Source organism: Pimephales promelas, chromosome 8, assembly GCF_988280905.1.
Source record: "Pimephales promelas chromosome 8, fPimPro1.hap1.1, whole genome shotgun sequence".
Taxonomy (NCBI): Eukaryota; Metazoa; Chordata; class Actinopteri; order Cypriniformes; family Leuciscidae; genus Pimephales; species Pimephales promelas.
In genome coordinates, this window is record NC_142776.1 from 2,375,439 (window position 1) to 2,399,465 (window position 24,027).

The following is a 24,027-nucleotide window of genomic DNA, read 5'->3' on the forward strand; positions in this document are numbered from 1 at the left end:
ACCCAATTCAAACACCCGCATAATCTTATTCCTAAACGACAATGATTCAGATCTGTCTATTAAACCTTTGACAAGTGCAAACTCTCAAATCTGTTCACACTGCCGCTGAGCTGAGAGCAGTTATCATGTATGTGTGTGAAAACGCTTCACAAATCGTCTTTCTAACCACACAGTGTGGTTGTTTTTGTTTTACAAGTAATGGGATAAAAGTTAATAGTTCGGATAAAATCAAAATAGAGTGAATCACCTTTTATAAGTAACTTGGCGCTTCAAATTATTGTATCATTACATCGTTGCACCAGTAGGTGGCGACAAGTGACCGTAAAGAATTTATTTGTCATTGAATCATTTATTCAAGAGATTTGTTCAAAAAGGCTGATTCATACTGTAATGAAACAAGTATTTATGACTAAGTCATTGAATCATTTTTTTTTTAATTATTTATTGTAATTAATTATAGACTGCCTTTAGTAAATTACACATTTCAAAGTTTGATACAAAACAATCATGACTCTTAATTTATCCAGAATCGTGCAGCTCTAATAAATGCCGTGAAATTGAGACTTGACAGTGATTAATAATATTAATTTTACATGAGACTGTTTTATTTTTGGATCATTGAGATACTATTATAGTTTTTATTAGGGCTGTCAAACGATTAATCGTATCCAAAATAAAAGTTTGTGTTTACATAATATATGTGGGTGCACTGTGTATAATTATTTTGTATGTATATAAATACATACAATACATGTATATTTAAGAAAAAATATTATTTATTTATAAAATATTTATATTTATATATAATATAAATTATAATAAATCTATCTACAGTATATACATGAAAATATTTCTTAAATATATACAAGCATGTGTGTGTATTTATATTTATATATATATATATATATATATATATATATATATATATATATATATATATATAATAATTATACACAGTGCACCCACATATATTATGTAAACACAAACTCTTATTTTGGATGTGATTAATCGTGATGAATCGTTTGACAGCCCTAGTTTTTATTAATATTTTTTAGTTAGTATTTTAATATTTTGCTTTTAACTTTATTATTATTATTTTTAAATGTTTTATTAATTTGTATTCAGCTTTAATTTGATTTATTTTAGCACATCAAGTTAAACTAAATGAAAATGAGACTGAAATAAAGTTAAAAATTTATTATAACCTTTTTTTTTTAATGGTTTTAGTCACCCCTGACATGAGCATTCATAAATTTGCAGTGACAAAGCTTTTACATTCTATAATCTGAGTGAACTTTTCAGTGAATATACAGTAAAATTCGGTGGCATTGGATAGTCAAACCTGAAATTTTCTTGAATTTCTTAAATCCGCTTCTCTACAGTGAGACGGACATGTTAAAAAAAAGAATAAAAGTGCGCAAATTCAAAAGCTTTTAAAATGGCAGCAACAGGTAAACAATACAATGCTAATGTATGTATTATATACATTTAAGTTTACTAATAAGTTTACTAGTCAACCAAGTAGCCATTAGTTATTGTTACAGACGTCCATATGAGAAAGAATGACCAAACTAATAGGGATTAAGGCAAGAATTGTTGATTATTGTAGAATTATTAATCTAGTATTTTTTTTTCTGCCTGCTCGTGTGGTATTTGTTTATATCAGTTTCAGAGATGATGAGAGTTTTTCTCTACATAAGAAATTGATTTAGAAAATAGGGCCAGTTTTTATTTCAATTTGACTTTTTCTGAGAACTTGCAGGGCCAAAGCTTACGACGAATTGTTGTTTTTCTTCTCCATTTCAGATTTTCCCCCGTGACCTGTCGTGCATGACCACAATGATCACCTTTGAGTACCTCATTCAGCTGTGTCAGAATAAAGAGCAGGCGTGCCCTCTCAACAGCCTCAAAGATGCTCCAGGTACAAACGTCCACCATCACATGTCCTGCACACAGTCTCAATCAGTGTGTATGCTCAATGTGATGTGGTAACTCTTGCAGGCGAGGTCCCCGCCGCCGCTGACGACTGCATACACACTGTGCCTTTCCAGTTTGACCTGATGAAACTCTTGCCCAAGTGCCAGCAGATAGAGCTCTTCTTCTACACCTTTAGCCGAGGTACGAGTTGATCATCCCTCATCCTGTCCTTTCTTGCGTTCATATTCCGCTGACACTTTACAATAAGGTTCATTAAAGCTACACTGTGTGATTTTTACCCCCATCTAGTGGTGAAAAGGTATATGACCATCCAGTGAATATTAGTTTCTGTTCCTCTCAATTCCGATTTCGTTTTAACTCCTACGGTGGCCAATGTAGTCCAAGAATAACAGGGCTTCCAGTTCAAACTCGTCCATGAGTGTTAACTCAAACGCGAAGCTTGAATTAACGGGTATGTCCCTCTTTGGCTAATGTACTTTCAAGATGGAGGGGCTCTATATTATACACTCACGAGAATACTTTATTACTTGAACGAAGTGAATGTACATTAATGAGCACATATGAAGAGTTCAGATGCAAAAGCCTCTAAGTGCCATTTGAAATTTTCTTCTAAAATGATAATTTTGATCAAACTTGTATATTTAAGTTCAGTAATTTCACTTAAATGGCAATGATAATTACCTATTAATTGTTATTTAAGTGAAATTACTGAACTTAAATATACAAGTTTGATAAAAATCATCATTAAAGAAGAAAATTTCAAATGGCATTTAGAGGCTTTTGCATCTGAACTCTTCATATATTTTTGAAAGAACTAAGTGTTTTTAGCTAAGAATAAACTAAAAGAGTTACACAGTGTAGCTTTAAGCCAATTCACACTACAAGCCCGATTTGCAAATCGTTGAGCTCGCCGACAGGTCAGAGTGTTATCGCGTGCAAATCGCGGGCGATGAACGCTTGCCACTCTGTTAGTATGAAACAACGTATCAAAGACACTCGCAGATGCGTCGCCGAGCCCAGAAAAATATCTAGTATGCTAGATATCCAGAGCTGTCGCACGACTCAACCCCAGTGATGTCATGAGCTACAGCCAATCAGAGCAAGGCATGAGTTGAGGTCACCCAATAGATCTTATTTTTTCTTTTTTTGCATTTTTTTTCTCAGAGCAAATCATCGCACAAACAGTTTTCAGCACTAGTTTCTGTCTGACGTCCATATTCGTGTGGTGTTCTTCGTCTTCTTCGCTGGGTATTGGCGCGCGCGCTGTTTCGCATCATTTCCGGTTCGTTTTATCACGTTTTTTCGTCACAAAACGTGGTTTTTAGACAAGATAGAATCGTTGGGTGACAGAGTTGTGGTCAACTGGTGTAGTGTGTTACCAATCATGTTGTGTGGTGTGAACAGCTCAACAAATTTAACACTCCTCAAGTCATGTAGTGTGAACCGCACAGTTCAACCCGACGTTTTAAAATCATGTAGTGTGAACTAGGCTTTAGTTAACATTAGTTATATCATGGTCTGAGTGAATATTTGATTCTGATTGGCTGCTGGGTGTCCATTAAAAAGTGATAGTGGACACCTAGGAAAGGAGTTCTGGTGAAACTGACTGTTTACCGTTAATAAATAAATGCGCTGGCTACATCAGCTGTGAGTAACCATAGCAACAAAGTAAATTAGCTAAACTGAAGGGTTCTCCAAGCTGAGCGGACTATAAATATCTCCGGTTGTTAAATAAACCCATCAGGGAAACCAAATTTTTGCTTGTAAAAACTTTAGATTTCGATTGTAAAGCTAATAAAAATATTCGTTTTACATATACATATACAAAAATGTGTTATTTGTCGGGTGACCAGATGAGATTGGCTGAAATTCAGGACCTGGGTGATTTGGTTTTGGTTCAATATGTTAGGTTTTGGTTCATAAATTTTCATTCAAAGATCAACAGTCTGTCATGAGTCTTTAGTCTGCCACAAAAAGATTAAATAAAAAAAAAAACATTAAACTCAAATGTCATTGTGAAAAAAAAAGTGCACAGGCTAAATCGGACATTTCAGATATAGCCTAACGCTAATGAGTCTTATGCCAAAATTATTATTACAACTAAATTTTCGGTCGCTAAATAGGAAAACGAAATAATTGTGTAGATGATTTGCTTCAAGTGTAACCCGACGTCAGACATTAAGGCCCGTGACACCGTGACACGACCAATCAATCGCTCCTTTAATGCTGCGTTCACACCAGAAGCGAATAGCGTGTCAAATTCGCGTCTAGTTATACGCGTGAACACTTTTTGAATCCATTCATACGTCAAGAGCGGTAGTTAAAAAAAGGAAAAGTAGTTAACTGATTGAATAAGTAAACTTATTGTAAAGTGTTACCCATTTTCCTGTATTCAACCATCAAATCAGGGCATGGTTTAACTGTTTCTGTTGACCTTTAACCTCTGCTTCAGAGGGGCAGGCGGATGTGTCCCACAGTGCCTCGTCTTTGCCCAACGACCTCCTCCTCAGCCTCTTCCACGGCTCTCTACAGAACGAGCTCAGCGATCGAGAGATCCCACTGACCGACGAGGATCATGTGGCGTTCATGCATCACATCCTGGAGCGGGAAAGAGATGGTCATGTGGCTCCGTTCTCACTACCTGTCATTAAAGGTGATTTAAGAGTACTTGTTTTTAAATCCTGGTGTATATGACTGATTACGCAGGCTAATACAAATTACACTACCATTCAAAGGTGTGGGGTAAGATTTTTTGGTAACACTTTACAATAGACCATTTCACAAGATGGTCCAGAAACACTTCCTGTTTCAGTTTGTAACTGTTTTCTTTATTTCACATGTAAAATGTTTAACTTTTTGATTTAGTTTTACATGTTCTGTTGGTTGTATTTTATCCCAGCTTTTATGTAGTGTTAAACTGAAACAGGAAGTGCTTCTGGACCAGTGTTGTTTACATCTTGTGAAATGGTCTATATGGTTCTGCATTAATAATAATAATAATAATAATAACACTTTATTTTATACAGCGCTTTCCATCAAAGTGCTGTACAACAGGATAAAATGCAAACAATACAATAAGAAGTAATACCACTATACAAAAACATAAAAAAATCACTAAACATTTAGGACTCATACGCAGCAAAAATTATTTAAAATTACTTAGCGATGAAAAATCCCTCTAAAGCATTTATTTTTCTTTTGGGTTTTCATTTTGGGGTGAACTAACCCTTTAAGTTGTATTAAACCCGGATCATTTCTTAAATTTCTGGAAAGTGGAAACAGATAACAACCACAGATGGTTTGTGGTTTGCATTTACTCTTGCTACAGTGTTTGATAGATTGAATAGCATTGTGATCAGTGAAGGACTGAGTAGATGATTAAAAAACAGCGTAATTGAAAGACTTAATGCTAATGGATGCCAGACATCCTCAATGAAGCTTTAAGTGATTCATTAACAATTGATAGTGGCATAAGAAGAGATTATTATTGTGTGTGTGTGTGTGTTCAGAAGAGAGTTTGAAGCCTCCGGAGAGGCAGGACACTGTACTTTCTTTCCACACAATAGGAAGCAGTAAAGATGTGACGGGCTCCTCCAGCACACTACAGGTATGTCATGCCTTATTATCTCCACTATGCCCGTCCACATGTGTGTGTGAAAACTAGTTGCATCCAAATGACACACTATACACTATGCACTTATAAACTATGTGCTATTATTGTGTCTGTTATTTTGTCATTCAACCATGTAATTTAAGCTGTGCAGTCGAGTACATGAAGTGTCTAACATTACACACTTTGTTTTTTCGGTTAATTAAGAGCATCATCCAGGTATTTAAAGTGCAACTTATTTTTTGTTGTATTATGTTCAGTGTGAACGCTCTACTTGCACTATTCATACTACAAAACAGCATAGAATAGTGCATGATTATGCAAACTGGGACAAACCCACTGTCTTTGACTAGTAATTAGTGCTTTTGCTATCACTTTTGATCAATTTAATGCATCTCTGCTGAATAAAAGTTATAATTTCTTGAAAAAAATAAATAAAACTTCCTGGCCCCAAACCTTTAACCTCTTAAGGGTCACCCCCCTTTTTTTGAGTAGACATGGAAATCCACATTTCGAGCTTAAATGGTTGTAATTCAAGAATGCTTTGGAATATAGACGGATTCGTCTTGTTTTAAAGAAGACATTTGGCAGATTTTTGTCGAAGTGAAATAAATTAAGAAAGTGAAACAGAAAAAAAGTTTATGGAAATGTACAATGTAAAAATATTAATTATTTATATTTTACATAAAATATATATTTTCAAAACCTGGGCTACTCTAAAACGGCAGAAAGATCAAAGCAAAAAATCTGAACAAGTTGTGTTTCAAATTTTAGGTTGATATCTTAAAAAATGAGCTTTCAGTAAGATTTTGTTTGAGCGCAGTACCAAACTTTTTCACTAGGGCACAATCAGACTCCATTACTGCCCATATAAGGGCGCCTCCATTTCCACATGTGTTTTGAGTGATATGAACCATTATTTCCACAATTTTCATACAATTTATGAAGTAGAGATCCTATTCAGAAGTAATATGGGAAGTTTGGCAGATTCTGATATGAATTCAACCTCTATAAAACACAGCCTACAAAGAACCTTCATGTAAGTCATAGCTCGCTGCCACGTCACAAATGGTGAATTTATTATTTTTTTCTTTATATTTCAAACATTTCAGACCTTTTTTTCCAAAATAATTAAATGGATGTTATCTTTTGAACTTTTGGCATGAAAACAAACTGAGGTATCTACCATTTTTTTCGTGATTTTTTACATGTTCACTGCTATTTTAAAATAAAGGTCTGAACTCGCTTTATGTTGCATATTGATAAATTATGGTTCCTCTGTAATATATTTTGAAAATCAGTCACCAAATATGGAAACTAGAGATTGTAAGCTTTCAAATGATATATAGTTTGTCAATATTACTAAAGGTATTTACTATTGTTTTAAAAATATAGTGGCAAACGTCCCACCTGTGGAAAATGCATCTCTGCTGAATAAAAGTTACAATTTCTTGAAAAAAAATAAATAAAAAACTTACTGGCCCCAAACCTTTAACCTCTTTAGTGTCACCCCCCTTTTTTTGAATAGACATGGAAATCCACATTTCAAACTTAAATGGTTGTAATTCATGAATGGGTCTTGTTTTAAAGAAGACATTTGGCATTTTTGTAGAAGTGTAAAGTGAAACAGAAAAAAAGTTATAGAAGTTTGAGTTTATGGAAATGTACTACAATGTAAAAAAAATTATATAAAATATATATTTTCAAAACCTGGGCTACTCTAAAACTACAGAAAAAGTTGTTTTTAAAATTTTAGGTTGAAATCTCAAAAAAATGAGCTTTCAGTAAGATGTTGTTTGGGCGCAGTACCAAACTTTTTCAATAGGTGACAACCATTATTGCTCATATAAGGGCACCTCCATTTCCATATGTGTTTTGAGTGATCTGAACCATTATTTCCACATTTTTCGTACAATTTATGAAATAGAGATCCTATTCAGAAGTAATATGGGAAGTCTGGCACATTTTGATATGAATTCAACCTCTAAGAAACGCAAAGAACACACATGTGGGTCAGGTGTGACGGTGACAGTTAAGGGGTTAAACAGTAGTGTATTCATCTTTCTGTTGTTGGCAGAGTGGCTACAGTGTGTGTTTCTCTGTTCCTGGCAGAGTTTCAGCAATGCAGATCTTGTGGATGACGAGCCAGCTGGCCTGGAGCGAGACGGCTTATCTCCTCACTGGAAATGTTACGCCAAATACATCAGCCATCAGCAGATCCTGCTCACATTCCTGCCAGCTACATTTACAGGTGCATCATCTGTCAGTGCCACACCAATTAGAGCTCAGTTGTCCTTTTATGTTTGCACACATCATGAGATTAATGCTTTCTATTTAGCCGTTTACATTCTTGGCTGAAAGCATAGCAAGAAATATACCCACAGTTTACCAAACTAATATTACCAGCTGGAGAATGTTAGCAAACTACCATTTTTATTGGGTTTTTAATTAGGGGTGTGCACAAATATTCGATATGTAATTATTATTCGAAAAATAAAATACTACGGTATTCAAATTTTACTACGTTGCTTTGCTGGCTGTAAATGCAGTGAGTCGATGATAAATCCTAAGCACTAAAGCCCCTTTTCCACCAAAGCATTTTGAGAGCCAGTTCGGAGCCGGTGCCTGCGCGCGAACCAGTTCTTTGTGTTTCGACAGCCAAAGAACCGGTTCGCGGCCGGGAAAACTGGTTCCAAACCGGCACCAACTCTTTGCTGGACTAGAACCGTTCTTTTAGCACGTCATGTTTACGTCGGGGGCTGGGGCGGGTTTAGATGTGCTCTAAACATATTTCCTGACCATCGCAAAGCCAGGAGAAACTGCAGAAACACGCAAGCGCTTTTATTTATTAATTTTTTTATTTAAACATAAGCAAAGAAGAAAACAGTCACGATATAGAACAAATAAATGGAAAGAAAAAATACACAAGACAGGGGTACAACTTATCATAAAAGATTACCAAACGAAAAGATTAAAAGACTTACATCAGTTGTTTTTAAAGTTTTCTTGGTACACGAGTTAGAGATAATCCCAAAGCAATGTACTTGCAAGCGTTTCTAGCGACGTGCACAGTGACGTAACGACGTCGTTCCCTTGGCGCTCTAGTCAGTGGAAAAACAAACAGGTTCTGAACGGGTTCGCAAGTTGAACCAACACCGAACCAACTTTGAACCAGCACCAGTTCCGAACCAGTTCTTTTTTCGGTGGAAAAGGGGTATAACTCGCAGTTATAATTAAATGCACTGGATGGCGCTGTGGAGTGTGTTAACAAGTTTTCTGTATTTGATCACGTAATGTCGTCGTCTGCCTCGCGAAGTTTGGAATTACTTGAAAATGATCTTACTAAATGGAATCACTTTTGATCAAATTAATTAATTAATCTGACTTATAATATCATCACCACAATGAGAAATCACATGAAATCCAAACAGTCGAATGAGGAAAGATAGCTGTCCATCACGCAGCTGGACCCCCGTGTCACCTTTATTATTAAAAACCTTTTTAATAATGCTTTTGTTTATTGTCTATTAGAATATCACATCAGTAAGAGTGTGATATTTATGTTATACAATAGTTAAAAATAAATTAACATTGGAAATCAATTTAAGGTGGCAAATATTGCACATTAATCATTTCTGTCACTGTGTGCTGTGAACTGACCACTGCATAGAATATGAAAAATATGAATATCTCCGTGAGTCTGCGGTCAACAACAGGCCTAAACCAGCCATGCACCAGCACAAAAACACAATCAGTAAAATATCATCTGATTATTATCAACAAAACCTTGAAAATATCGAGATATGTTTTTGTCAATATTGCACACCCCTAATGTATGGTATTAAAGGAGAACTCCGGCGAACAATGAACCTCTTCATAAAGTATCTTCTTATTAAACGGTCTGTACACTTACAAAGTTCTCAATGCTTCGTTTTGCATGTATGGAGCCTCATTATGTTACGGCGTTAGTGTGGGGCTATTTTGAGCCTTGTTAGTGGTATTAACTAGCGGTTTCTTTTTACTAAGTCAATGCCCCCATTACTAGCATTATACGCTAAACAGTTTTTAGAGATAAAACTCTTTACATTCGATTATCATGAAAACAAATCTCAGAGAACGATTGACTAGGTACCGATGTTTTATTAGACCAAAGGTTCATTGTTCGCCGGAGTTCTCCTTTAATTTTGATTTCTTCAGGTCTTAAAAACGTCTTAAAAAGCCTAAAATTTGACTTTAAAAAGTGTAGGAACCCTGATATATATTTATACACACATATATATTTTATTTTGATTGTGCAGATGTGCAGCTTTTGATGTCATCTGGTCTGGAAACTGAACCTCCAATCAACGGCAGCTTCCTGGAAGAGGAGGAGACCTGTAGCCACGGCAACGGCCAATCACAGGCAGACTCTATCAGCAGTTCAGCCAATGGTCAACATAAAGATGATGTCAGGGGCCACCCTGCGTCCAGAGAGGGGTCCACAGCTAAACCAGAAGCAGCGTTGGAGACGTCTACAGAACAAACCAACATGAACACAGGCGATGCAGGTTTGCAGTAATATCAGAAACCAAAACCAAACAAGAGATTTTATATGCATTTCACATGAACCGTTAAAGAACTTTATTGTTACTTAACCCTTAATCACTCTTAAAAAAGGACAACACTTATGGTCTTTGGGGTCCCCAGACTTTTAAAGAGTGATTGCATAAGGAAATATAAATTTTTTATATGGAAAACTATACATCATTTTTTAAATTCACTTCTCAACTAATCATGTATGCTGTGTTTTTTTGGAATTTTTTAAGTTTTCTACCTATTTACTGCACAATTACATAACTAGGCCATAAATTGGTACATGAAAAATAATTTTTTAAAAGAAAAAAAACACTTAAATTATGATGATAATTAAATCTAAACAGTTTTTGGACATTGCTCTATGTGTTAGGGATAGAATACTACCATCTGGTGGTTAGTCGAAACACAGTTTTTCTTATAGTATTAAAGTGCAATGACCACATCTATCCAATAGGGGTCCATAGAGACTCATTTATTTTCACTTCATTTTTCTTGATGCTTCAAATTTTCCTCACAACTTGATATATATGATATGAATTGCACAAAATATTTTTGTCAAAATTAGAGTTTGGTGTTGTTGTCTGATAGATTTTGAATTATTTGTTTTTGCAAATTATTATACATACATTTGCATAAACATTACAAGTCAGCACGATGACATGACTGTAATCACACACTGTTCATTTCAGAAAATTATTTATCAACAATTATTCATTTTTTTAGAACAACAGATTTTAGAACAAAATAAAAAATTTCAATTTCAAAAAATTTTCCCATTTTCAAATGGGGTCATTTTGACCCCAAACACCTTAAATGGTAAAAAAAAATTCGAACAACCAAATCGAACCCAGTTTTTTTTTTTTTTGCAAGTTTAGATAGATTATTAAGGAAAAGTCACTGAGTTTCATGGCCCTGAGATGAAGGGAACATTTTTAAAAAATCTAGGAAAAGTCCATTGGGGTCATATTTACCCCAAAGAGTGATTAAGGGTTAAATGTTAAAATATGAAATATAAAAAAAAAAACTTAACATATCTGGGAGAGACGTTTATCTCCATAACTGTGTCCCATAACGTTTAGCTCCAGAAGAGAAGGATGGTGTGCAGTTTACAGAGCCCCAAAAGCGAGACTGTCACATCACGTTCAGCAGACAGGTGTCTCAGCAGAGCGGCACCGACGCCACTCGACCTCGCTGCCCCATCTACATCTACAACTGCTCACTGGACTCCCTCAAAGAGCAGCTGGTCCATCCGCGGTCGGGACGGAAGCCCAGAGACGTCTTCTTCAGGTACTGAGGCACGCATCCACGTGAAAGCTACATGATAGCTTGAAGGTCTCTGGTCATCAGCTCTGATCCAAACCCCATAGAGCGGCCTTCTGCCTACCTAGACAACTACCTTCCAATACAGCATCTGAAATGCTCTTCATTAGCAATAAACACTGCGTGCTTTGAATAAAAGCATCAATAGGCCTATGTCACTAAAAAATTGAAGACTAGGGCTGGGTAATAAATATCGATTTCTCGATATTAATCGATTCTCATTTTTACGAACCGATATCGATTCTTAAATCTCAAGAATCGATTAGTCATCCTGTTTCATTTGAATGAATGGGACATTGTATCGCGGCTGCGCGCATCCAAAAAATCGCAATAATCTTTGTCCTTTGTTACTATTGATATGAAACAAAGTCTCAATTTTCAAATTACGTCCATTTTCTTTAGAAATTCAAAAACATAAATAGTGTTTTGGCGCTGTGGCGTGCGTGAGATCGCTCTGGCGCAGCTCTAGAGAAGCAGCAGCGCTGATCTCACTTCCGGGTTAATAATACCAGTCACAGCGTGAAATAAACATGAATGAGCATCTGAAAGTGTGTTAAAAGATAAGAGTACAACTTATCGAAATCCGTATCATGTCGCATCGATTCGCTCAATCAGCGTTTTAACCGTGGAAAGACGTCAGTTAAACAGCTTGTAATCAATGTCATGTTTCGTCATATTTACCTCAGAAAACCCACATAAACTCGTTAGTCAGCTGGAAAAAATAACTCTAGAGAGGAGCATTTTGCTGAATATATACACCATATTACATATGCATTATAATCTTAATGTTCTTCAATATTTAAGGCATATTTGAATAAATCTGGCAAGTTTTTATGACAGCCACCATTTAAATGTTTATATTTCATATAATCTCCTTATTATAAAAATAAATAAAAGTGTAATTTAAGTGTTTGTATATAGCTACAAAACAGTTAATTATTACCTTCATATTAGGCTAATGAAGCCTATAGGCTACAACTAGACTCCCATAGTTTACAGCATTAGTTGAGATTTGATTTCCTTGAGAAAAATGACCATTTATTGTAAATAATCAATATTGAATCGAATCAAATCGTAATCGAATCGAATTGCAAGCTTGTGAATCGAAATCGAATCGAATTGTGAAATTTGTCTTAATACCCAGCCCTATTGAAGACCGGAAGTACGTCTTTTAGTAGGGATACGGCTCGTCCGGTTAGCTTTTTTTTTACAGTGGTGGAGTCTAATCTCTCCACAACCTGCCTGAAGTCACATATGACAATGACGATGTGGTTCAGATGGTAAATAAAAAACACAATCGTGGATAAAACATGTTTTTCTTTAAACAAGGTTGATTTCATTCAAACTTAAAGCTTTGACAGGAGCAAAAACCTTCGTTTCACAACCTCATAGCTCGTGGTCAGTCTACCTCGGATGGTTTAGATCATCTAAATCCTTATCGAGAAATACTGTTGACCGGAAGTTCTGTATTTCCGGAAGCAGGAAGTGTGACATAGGCCTATAACATTCTTAAAGGAGTAGTTCACTTTTAAAAAACTTTTGCTGATAATTTACTCACCCCCATGTCATCCAAGATGTCCATGTCTTTCTTTCTTCAGTTCTTCAGGATTTTTCTCCATATAATGGACTTCAATGGGGTCCAAACGGTTCAAGGTCCAAATGAGAGTTTCAGTGCAAACTGCAACTGTTCAAAGGGCTTTAAACGATTCCAGACGATCGATGAATAAGGGTCTTATCAAGCGAAACGATCGCTCATTTAAAAAATAAATAGCAAAGTTTAAGTTTTATAAGCTCAAATGCTCGCCTTGCTCTGTGCTGCGATGCACGTTCGTGACTCTCCCGTTCAAACTCGTTCATCAAAATGTATGAATCTTTTCCAGTTCGTTGAATGAACCAAATGACACGAAAAAAGATTCGTTCATTTTGATAAACGAGTTCGAACAGGAGAGTCACAGAACAGAGCAAGGGCCTAATGGGCCTTAAAATGTTGCCTAGGTAGGCAGCTCGCTGTGTTTTGGGACAGACCTGTTGTGTTTAATCATTCAGAGGGCATCGTGTGGTCATCCTAATGTTTTACTGTCTGGTTTCTCTTTGGATGAGAAGAGCTCAAGAGACAGACAACTGGGAGTTCAGTCAGCAGACCAAATACAGGTAGCCCTGCTCACTGCTTGCTGCTGTTGCCCTCTAGCGGGAACGGGGCGGGGGGTACGACTGAGGATGGTTACACTGAGGATGGTCCTTCTTTCTTTCTCTTTCTCTGGAGGGTTTTGCTATTCTAGGAAGGTGACTGAGGGGGTATCAGGCTTCAGGAGATTTAGCTATGGGTATGAGGTCTTAAAATAATCTGTAAACATATTCATTGGCTTTTTTGTTGTGGAAAGAAATGAATACTTTTATTCAGCAAGGATTCAGTAAATTGATCAAAAGTGACAGTAAAGCCATTAATCACTACTTGAAGAGACTGACATGACGTATGTCTTGAATATGAAGTAGGGTTTATGACAGCTGTCATTAAGTGTGTTTCGCTCAATAATGACATTTTGAATGCAAATATGACCTCGTTTAAGATTAAACCAATACATCGTAACCTGTCAGTGTCTTTGTCATGACACCTTGACATTAAATGTGGTCGGCTTTGACATTGGCTGTCATGAGGCATTATAACTGTGTCTTGAATATGTTTCGTGACCTCAACTACAGTGGTACTAATTGAATTTGTCATTAAAAGGTTATAATGGCTTCATGACAGCCAATGTCAAAACCAACCGCCTGACAGTTTAATGTAATGTTAACCCATAAAGCCAGGTGGTTTCTTAAGTTTGATCATTAATCATGTTTATGACAGGTTGTGTTGTCTTAGTAATGTCATGACAACGACACTGACAGGTTATAATGTATTGGTTTATGTCAAGGTGTCATAACAAAAACAATGTCATATTTGCATTAAAAATGTCATAACTGAGCGAATGACACTTAATGACAGTTGTCACAAACATGCATAAAACTTACACATGTCATGATTATGAAGGTGTCATGTTAGTCTTATGCACACCCCTTTAAGTAAAATGTTACCAAAAAGTCTTTTTTTTTTTTACTTTATATTCATCAAAGAATCCTGCAAAAAAATAAATAAACTATATCAGTTTCCACAAAAAGGTTTCAGCAATGATAATAAGAAATGTTTTTTGACTAATCATGTGACAGTCAAGCTTTGCCATCACAGGAATAAATCACATTTAAAAATATATTCATATAGAAAACCTGTTATTTTTAATATTAATATTGTTAATAATTCAGATGCACAGTGATTTAGATTGCTCTACGTTGACTTGTATGTTTTAAGACCTCATGTCCTGCTGAGGGTTGTTTTCTCTGCCTTCTGATGTTCAGTGCCAGTCAAAAGTTTGGACGTATTTGACTGAATGTCTGTTTCTGACTCTCTGATAACACGTGGAAAAGGAGAAGCAATACGACAGTGCATATCCATCACATGTGCTCCACGTGTTCATGCATTTTCAATACAGTTTCATCAGTCTCAAATATGAGGGAGGCTTCATTTGTGTTGCATTTGTGCTTTTTCAGAGTTGGTAAAAGTGATTCGATGCATCCAAACTTTTGACTGATAGTGTACATACTGAAATTTGGAGGTTCGATCCCAACATGTAGACATCATTTTACATATAGGACATCCCAAGACATTCAAAAGTAGGGTGAAATGACTGGATTATAACTTTATTGAAAAAAATGAGTCTTTGTTAATCTGGTATGTTCAACTGTCTTGGTGGTAGTGTCTGAATACTCACATTTTAGGGTACATTTTATGTCTCAACGTCTTGTTTTCCACCTCGCTTTTCCTTTTGATGTATTTTTCCTGCTTTGTTGACCACAAAAAATGTTTAAACCTATGCCATATATTTTAGGATTTTGTTGCTTCATGGCTGTAAACCTGTTTTGCATGCTCTTAAAGCTGTCTAAAACCTGCAGCTGGATATTTTCCTGTCCTCTTCAGAAGCAAACACGACTAGTATTTACATTTGATGATGCTTTGGACAGTGTAGATAAATGTAACACTATTGCACTGGAGTGCTGCTTGATGTAAGGATTACACTCAGGAATACTGATGTATCGGCCCCTAATATTTAAAATCATCTATTTAGAACTCATTTTACACTGTTTAATAGGGTCAATAATCACCTTCTTTGTGCATGTAATATAATAAATAGATATAGACCTAAATTAATAAATTCAAGAGCATGCATTCACTTCCTGTAGACATGGCATAGACATGATGTTGATAGACATAGAATGATGTTTTTAAACCTAAAACCATATTCTGGACAAATGTGGGCAAAATAGTTTTGATATTTTTAAAAAAATTTCCCTTGATCTGAGCGGTACAAGACTTGGCTACTTTTCCTAAGTTTGCCTCCTGAACACACACATTTTTTTTGGCTCAATTCTACAATGTTAAGTGGGTGAAAAAAAAAAACTCCTTAATCTTGTATTTGGGTCAAAAATGGGCACCCATAGAAATGAATGGGAAAAACTATAATTTACAGCATTCTAAAATAAGTCAAAATAAGACACCAGGTGACGGCAAAGTCACTTCATCTTTTAGCTCTAAGAACTTATTAGAATGATATTTTAATGTAGTTAAAAAAAATAAAAAAATAAAACAAAAATAAGCATAATTTACATAGAAAATATGGTACTTTTTGAAGTAAATAAATTAAAAAATACCCCCAAAATAAAAGAAAACACCATAAATGGATAGGCAAAACTTTATCGAAGACAGTGATATAATATTTATAATAAATGAAAATTAGGATCACACCTGAGTCCTCTGTGCCCACATTTGTCCACAATTACAGGATTAAGGGCTATAAAGTGAATACGGTTTGAGGGCTACGATGGTACCACTATTGTTTTTTTCAGAATCTGGTAAATAAATCAATAAATTGCCATATTATAATTTTTTTTCTAACATTGTGCCTTTCATATAATTCAAATTTGATTCAATTGTACTAAGATAATAAACTAAAAGAAAAATGGAGATCTGATGTTCAAATAAGTGACAGAAAGTGCCAGTTTTCCCTAAATTAAACATGTGGGTGAATCTTTGAATTGGATATCTTGCTGACTGTTCCTGCTGCTTGTCTCTGCTATTTAAGGCTGGTGTCTGGTGTAGTGTTGTAGGAAATGTGTGGCAGATTGTGGCCTCGTGTTATCTGGTGTGTGTGTGTGTGTGTATTGGCAGGTCAATCTCTCAGGAGCGCAGCAGCGCCTCCTCCTGGTCTGAGCTCATGACGCACCCTCACAAACACAAGGAACTGGCCAACTACTGCAGCCTTCTACAGGAACACTACTACCAGAGCTATGTCAAAGGTCACAAACATATGCATATATACGTATAGTTAGACTTAAACAAATGTGTGCACATCCAGTGCCCACACAAACTAAAAAAAGGAAAAAGTAGAAAATTATTTATTGCATGTTCTCACCAAAGTCTTTTTATGCATATAGCTGAAATAAATTAATAAGCAAAAATAGGAATATTTTGCATAAAGTGAACAAAGATGATATTTTGCATTGTGACATTATTTTCTTGCCATTTTAATTCTCATTACAGCATTGAGACTTTTTTATTTATTAATTGTGAATTAATAAAACATTTTGTAGTTCATTATTATCAATGGTAAATGAGTCCAGAAACATTATATATATATATATAATGTTTCTAATTTAATATATATATATATATATATATATATATATATATATATTAAATACCTTTAATAAATACCTTTAGAATTTAATTTGAAAGGTATTTAATTCATTTATTTAATGTATTTATTTTTTGTAAATAGTGTAATAGTCTAAAATTACAAAAAAAATACAGTATATATAGACAAATATACATATAATAAAGGTATATAAATTCCTAAAAATATGCATTTCAGTAATGTGAATGGAGGCAGAAAATGTGTTTAATTTTCATAAAAATGTTACAATTCAAAAATTCAAGTAGAAATATTATTTATTGCATGTTCTCACCAGTCTTTTTTATACATATAGATGAAATAAATAAATAAGCAAAAATAGGAAATAATATTTCTCATAAATTGAATGAAGATGATTTTTTGCATTATGACATTATTTTCTTGACATTTTAATTCTCCGTACAGCATTGAGACTTTTTTATTTATTAATTATGAATTAATAAAACATTTTGTAATTCATTATCAATGGTGATTGAGTCCAGAAACACTATATATATATATATATATATATATATATATATATATATATATATATATATATATATATATTTATATACCTATTAGACTTTAATTTTAAAGGTATTTCATTCATTTATTTAATATATTTATTTTTTGTAAATAGTGTAATAGTCTAAAATTTAAAAAAAGATATGCTGATATATATATATATATATATATATATATATATATATATATAGATATATGACAAATATACATATAATAAAGATATATAAATTCCTAAAAATATGCATGTCAGTAATGTGAATTGGGGCAGAAAATGTGTTTAATTTTCATAAAAATGTTACAATTCAAAAAAATCATAATGATATTAAGTTTCTTTATGCAAAATGCAATAAGTGTCGTTTTCATGGCGAATGATTTGATCATCCATGTGCCTGTGTTGATTGACAGGTGTGTACCGCAGTCTGCAGCAGGCGTACAATGTGAGCTCGCAGGACGTTCTGACGGCCATGGATTACTGCGAGGAGTCGCTGCAGGAGATCGACATCACTTCCTTCCTGCAGACCCTGTGCGGACACGTACGTGTTTTCCGTGAACGTCACGAGCTGACCTGCAAGTCCAGTAGCAGCCCCACCACCTTCATCATTGGCGAGGGAGAGGATGATGGAGCTGACAGAGCCACACTGGTGTCTTCATCCAGGTATTTACAGTGATAATAGGACATTAAAGTATCACAGACTGTTTTGGCTTTACAGAAGCTCTAGAATAAAGTTATTGTCCAGCTAAAGTTAGTTTTGATTGATTCATTTCCATTGCAAATATTGGTTTGATTTTTAGCATTATTCTCTTTCAGACATGTTCATCGATAGTCTGGCATTATAATTTATTTGCTTTTGGTGAACTGTGGAGTGGGTAAAACTGTTTTTAATGGCAGGCTAGCAGATACCGTTGACTCACGCTAGCCTAGCACCGGTGAACTATGCAACTGGAACTGATAAATAACACCCAGGCTCACTTGGAAATGACGCCCGGTGTCCAAAATCCTGAACCACCCTTTTAACCCAGTTTGTATTTTGTTAAAGTATTGAACTGGAGGACGGGAGCGAAGCCGATTCCAGAGGAAAACTCTCTGTCCCCTCCTCCCCGCTGGACCTGGATGAACCAAAGTCTCCGAAAATCCCAGAATTCCCTCTGTCTCTTCTCCAGTCCCAGCAGAAGTGTGAAGTGTATCTTGATTTGCATAAAATCATACAGGTACTGTGTTGTGACATTATTTTCTTGACATTTTAATTCTCATTACAGGATTGAGACTTTTTTTATTTATTAATTATGAATTAATAAAATATTTTGTAATTTATTATTATCAATGGCGATTGAGTCCAGAAACATTATATATATATATATATATATATATATTAAATACCTTTAATAAATACCTTTAGACTTTGATTTTAAAGGTATTTAATTCATTTATTTCATGTATTTATTTTTTTTGTAAATAGTGTAATAGTCTAAAATTAAAAAAATATATATTTTGAAATATATATATATATATATATATGTGTGTGTGTATATATATATATATGAAGAGTTCAGATGCAAAAGCCTCTAAATGCCATTTGAAATTTTCTTCTAAAATGACCATTTTTATCAAGCTTGTATATTTAAGTTCAGTAATTTCACTTAAATGACAATTAATAGGTAATATTCATTGCTATTTAAGTGAAATTACTGAACTTAAATATACAAGCTTGATAAAAAATGATCATTTTAGAAGAAAATTTCAAATGGCACTTAGAGGCTTTTGCATCTGAAAATAAATATAAATATATAGACAAATATATATACAGTAAAGGTATATAAATTCCTAAAAATATACATTTCAGTGAGACAATAATAAAAATATGCATTTCAGCAGACACCAAGTGTTGCGAGGGATGCAGAAACGGCATTTTTAAAAGTGTATTGTCACACATTCTGTTCTGCTCATTTCTGCAGGAGAAGTTCATGGAAATTGGTGCTCAGTATTTCAAGACGGTACCGTCCAACCCACATTATTTCTTTTACTGCCTTCCATCATCCAAAAAAGAGGTGCGTTATGGAAATATTTTGGCATTCCTTTCCTTTCAGTGACGTTAACACCTTTCTATTGTGTTGGAAAAACACACATTCATTCGAAAACGTCTCTAATGAGGGAATTATTCATGAGTTATCGATTTTAATCCGTTCTATCCACCAGAGTGCTTACTTAGGTATGTGTTTTTTTCTTTCTTTCCCGTATTTATACACATTTCATCTCTGCAAGCACTGAGAGTTTGGGTCTCTTATAATGCAACACACTTTCTAAAGAAATTATAGTGGCCATAAATATTAGTATTGTAATTGTTCTGTTATTTTTGAGGGTAAAATATTATTATAGTTGTTAAATACTTTTTTATTTTACAGTGCAGTAGTGTTATTGCAATAGTAATGTATTTTTATTGATTTGTGTCATTTTAAATGTGTTTTTTAATAAAAATTAAATTAATTACAAATATGGCACAGTATTAGTGTAGTGATATTAAATGGATACTTTCCTTCCTTTTTGTCCTTAGCTGACCACATTACTGGATGTTTATATGACAACATGTAGTACATTCTCAAAAGAGTTTGGTTTATTTTATTTAGACAATTGTGTATGAATCTCGGATAGTCAGGCGTTTGATTGTCACATTAGCACTCAACTTTACAGCAAGAGACCCTCTGAACCTGAATGGGACCTTAGACTCAGTCCCCGTTTTCCTTCATCTTCTCCAGGAGGACTCGGACAGGGAAGGAGAGCGGAGACCCAGTGAAGAGTGCGAGGTGTCTGAAGCTGAACTGGCTACAGAAGACGGTTAGACATCATTTATGGCCTGTTTAATCTGAAATATCTTTCATATCTAAGTGTCCAAGTCAGGCTGTTCGTTCAGTAACTAATTTGACATTTAATGCCATTTGTAACATATTTAAAGGCGCACTCAGTAATATGGGTTATGCATAAAGAGATTAATACACTCTAAAATATGCTGGGTTGTTTTGACCCAATTTTGGGTAAAATATGGACAAACCCAAACTTTGGGTTAAAAATGTTGTTTAAAATGTTAATCCAATTACTGGGTTTGTCAGTATTTGATCCAAATTTGGGTTGAAATAACCCAGCATTTTTTACAGTGTAGTAAAAAAAATTTGATTTAACAACCCAGTGAGACGAATGAAACTTTAACTCTTTCCCCGCCAGCATTTTTTTATTTTATTTTTTAAGTTTATTTTTTATTGATCATTTTTACAAAACTTTCAAGGCCCCCAGAATATGTTGTTGCATGAATATCTGAACAGAACAGAGACTTTGCTTTTCAACAAAAAGCCCCCAAAATTTTATTCTAGCTTTATGCATTATGCTTATTTTTTTATTAATACTTAAAAAAAGCAACATTTTGAACAAACCATGTTTTTTTTTCCCTGAAGACTACGACATGCATCCGCAGTGCTTTTATCACTCGTTTCTGCTTCTTTTTTGCATGTGTTTTGATCCAGAGATCTTGTTCTCTTTCAGATGATGCGTAATAGCTCCCCTACTGTATAACAGTGAAAACACAGAAAACTGACATTCTTTTTGTCAACGGCGGGAAAGAGTTAATTGCTTTCTGAAAACTTAGCTAATGCTATTGGTTCATATTTTTCATTGCATGCACAAAATTAGGCGCAAAACTTTTGCGATATTTTCCAAATGTCGATAAAAAACTATTGCGATATGACGCTGTTTCCATTAACCGATGTTATACAACTAAAACGTCTTATTTTTCCTCTCGCGATAAGTCATTCCAAAAATCATGGCAACGGACTTTGGTAGGTTTATAACCTATTTCACAGCCATGCACTGTACTCGACATTATTATTATTAATGGAAGGAGACGTGGTGTGTTTTCCAAGCATTAATGGCAGGGAAAGACACAGAGTTCATGGGTGTTTCTCCCTTATTTCTGCGCTTCGATGACTTGATGGCATTTCTTTGAGGTTTACAGAGGCTATTCCTGTAATTATTGTTTCTTTTTTTTAATGAATTTAATAAAGAACTGAACTCTATCTCGTATTATGTCCAAACGGTCGTTGCAAAACGAAAAATGAACGATTGTTGTATTTTTAAAACACAAAGTTGAACACCAACATTTTAGTTTGACCACACCAATGCTGCGCTATATAGGCTACATCTCAACGAATTTTCAGATATTTGTTTATGATTTTTTGTCCCTTTAAAACATTTAAAATATTCACAAATGAATATGGAAAAAATGTAGATTTTACTGGTTTTCTATGGCCAAATTAGAACATGGATATTTATGATATTTTTCCCGCAGTGCTGTATAGGTAAATGCGTCTGAAAAAATAACGAGCTAAAAACATAATCTCCGGATGCACCTTTAGAGAGAACTGCACCTTTCATACGGATTACATAATCAGAAGTTATTAGTTTACGATTCGAATTTGTTATTTTTAAAGTGGACATCTAAAACTTTAGTCTATTGTTTCAGTTCTCGCGCTCCAGTTCACGAAGATCATAAAGCGCTAAAACGAAGATCATAAAACGTTTTCTTGTTATTGTGACATTACGCAAATAAAAGTAGTTGCGAATAATGTATTATTATCTTCTGTATAACCAGAAATGATAGAGTATTTTAAGTTGATTCCACTGTTGATGGGAAAATGAAAGTGTTCATCCAGTGCGTGCTCCAAACTCCGCACACACTCTTGAATATTGGTCAAAATCAAGTGTTTATTTGTGATAATCTTAGCCCTATTATTATTATTATTGTCCAACCTGTACTATGAATAAGATGTGACGAATTGCTTTGTTCCTTTTTTGGATAATAGCGTCTTCAACATATGTAGCCTAATAAATGTTATAATAGGCTAATGATGATAATTATTATTATTATTTGCGGACACAAACCTAAAACATACTCCGTCTTCCAAGTCAGGTGACTGTAAATGCGCAAAATCCGTTTCCATTGCAGTTTTTCGAAAAAATCCTTTTTCGAATTGCCTGAAAAACTTCCTCCAAACTTTTTTGCGATAAACGGGAGTTTTTCGCGAAATTGACGTGTTTCCATTGTGCGTATTTTCATTTCGCAATTTCAATTTGCGCAAATTGAAGGGTAATGGAAACGCAGCTATTGATGCACTGATATTTTTTGTTATTTTATCTGCTTTTGTGATTTATTAATCTTCTAAAGGTTGTTTTTTGGGATAGAAATATATTTTGTTCTTGGTCCATGATGAATCATTCACAGCAAAACTAAAACATTTAATAGAGTCCATCCATTTTGATTTCGTGTTATACAAGCAGTCTTTTGCATTTGTTAGTAAACTAGAAATATAAGATAACATGTTACTTGTATTAATCCTTTGCACATGCACAGAGAACGTGTCCGGCTGCTGCATCGTGACGGAGAGTGACACGGATCTGGAGGTGGAGTATCAGGAGTGTGGGAATGGCAAAGCGGAGGCTGGAGAAGAGGAAAGAGGTGAAGGCGTATCTCCATCGGACTCCAACACGGTCAACCAGGACGATGACTCCTTCAGTATTCTGGACGGAGACTCTCTGCTGGAGGCTGATGGTCTGCAGCCGGAGATGCCGCCTCTGTTTGTACACCTCACCTGCTCCGTCAACATGAAGAGCTGCCATGGCTCAATGCCCACGCAAACGCTGCCAACCTGTCTGGGTAAGGCTCTCAACACACTGCTGACCTTTCTGCCTTTGACTAAACCTGTTTCCTACTTTTACAGACATTTAAAGTCCTCCTATAGTCATTTTATCCCTTTAAGGGTTAGTTCACCCAAAAATGTTCCCACGGAAATTGTAGTTAGTCAACAATGGATACAATTTATGTTTGATTATGCTCCTGAAAATGGCGATCGTAATTTATCTGCGCATGTTACGGAAGACAGCTTCCAGAATCTCCATGAATTCAATGCCGGATTCAACGGATACACGGACGCACCAGACACACGTCAGCAGCGTCACTAAACGCGGATCCACACCAAAATGTATTTTCGATGCTTCAAAACATTGTAACTAACCCACTGATGTCACATGACTACTTTGATGATGTCTTTATTTCCTTTCTGGACAAGGACAGTATACCTTACACCTATTTCCAATGGAGGGACAGAAAGCTCTCGGACTAAGTCTAAAATATCTTAAACTGTGTTCTGAAGATGAAGATGAACGGGATGAACGGGAAGAGTCATTAATGACATCATATTCATTTTTGGGTGAACTAACCCTTTAAAATAGCGATAACAAAAGTGCATAACAAAATT

At 34.9% G+C, this 24,027-nt stretch overlaps 1 protein-coding gene across 14 annotated transcripts in view; it reads left to right on the plus strand.

Annotated features, from left to right (window-relative positions):
- szt2 (SZT2 subunit of KICSTOR complex) overlaps nucleotides 1-24,027 on the plus strand; it is a 119,145-nt gene that overhangs the window by 17,752 nt on the left and 77,366 nt on the right. For 12 of the 14 annotated variants that reach the window (XM_089133710.1, XM_039656438.2, XM_039656446.2 and 9 more), the window contains exons 20-33: nucleotides 1,807-1,921; nucleotides 2,002-2,118; nucleotides 4,391-4,591; nucleotides 5,448-5,545; nucleotides 7,661-7,799; nucleotides 9,847-10,095; nucleotides 11,203-11,410; nucleotides 13,547-13,594; nucleotides 16,701-16,828; nucleotides 18,136-18,385; nucleotides 18,768-18,939; nucleotides 19,684-19,776; nucleotides 20,482-20,560; nucleotides 23,124-23,426. In XM_089133710.1, the coding sequence (XP_088989836.1) occupies nucleotides 1,807-1,921; nucleotides 2,002-2,118; nucleotides 4,391-4,591; nucleotides 5,448-5,545; nucleotides 7,661-7,799; nucleotides 9,847-10,095; nucleotides 11,203-11,410; nucleotides 13,547-13,594; nucleotides 16,701-16,828; nucleotides 18,136-18,385; nucleotides 18,768-18,939; nucleotides 19,684-19,776; nucleotides 20,482-20,560; nucleotides 23,124-23,426 (2,200 nt within the window). The remainder of the gene's footprint in view (nucleotides 1-1,806; nucleotides 1,922-2,001; nucleotides 2,119-4,390; nucleotides 4,592-5,447; nucleotides 5,546-7,660; nucleotides 7,800-9,846; nucleotides 10,096-11,202; nucleotides 11,411-13,546; nucleotides 13,595-16,700; nucleotides 16,829-18,135; nucleotides 18,386-18,767; nucleotides 18,940-19,683; nucleotides 19,777-20,481; nucleotides 20,561-23,123; nucleotides 23,427-24,027) is intronic. The other 2 variants (XM_089133717.1, XM_039656450.2) reach the window with 1 other exon arrangement.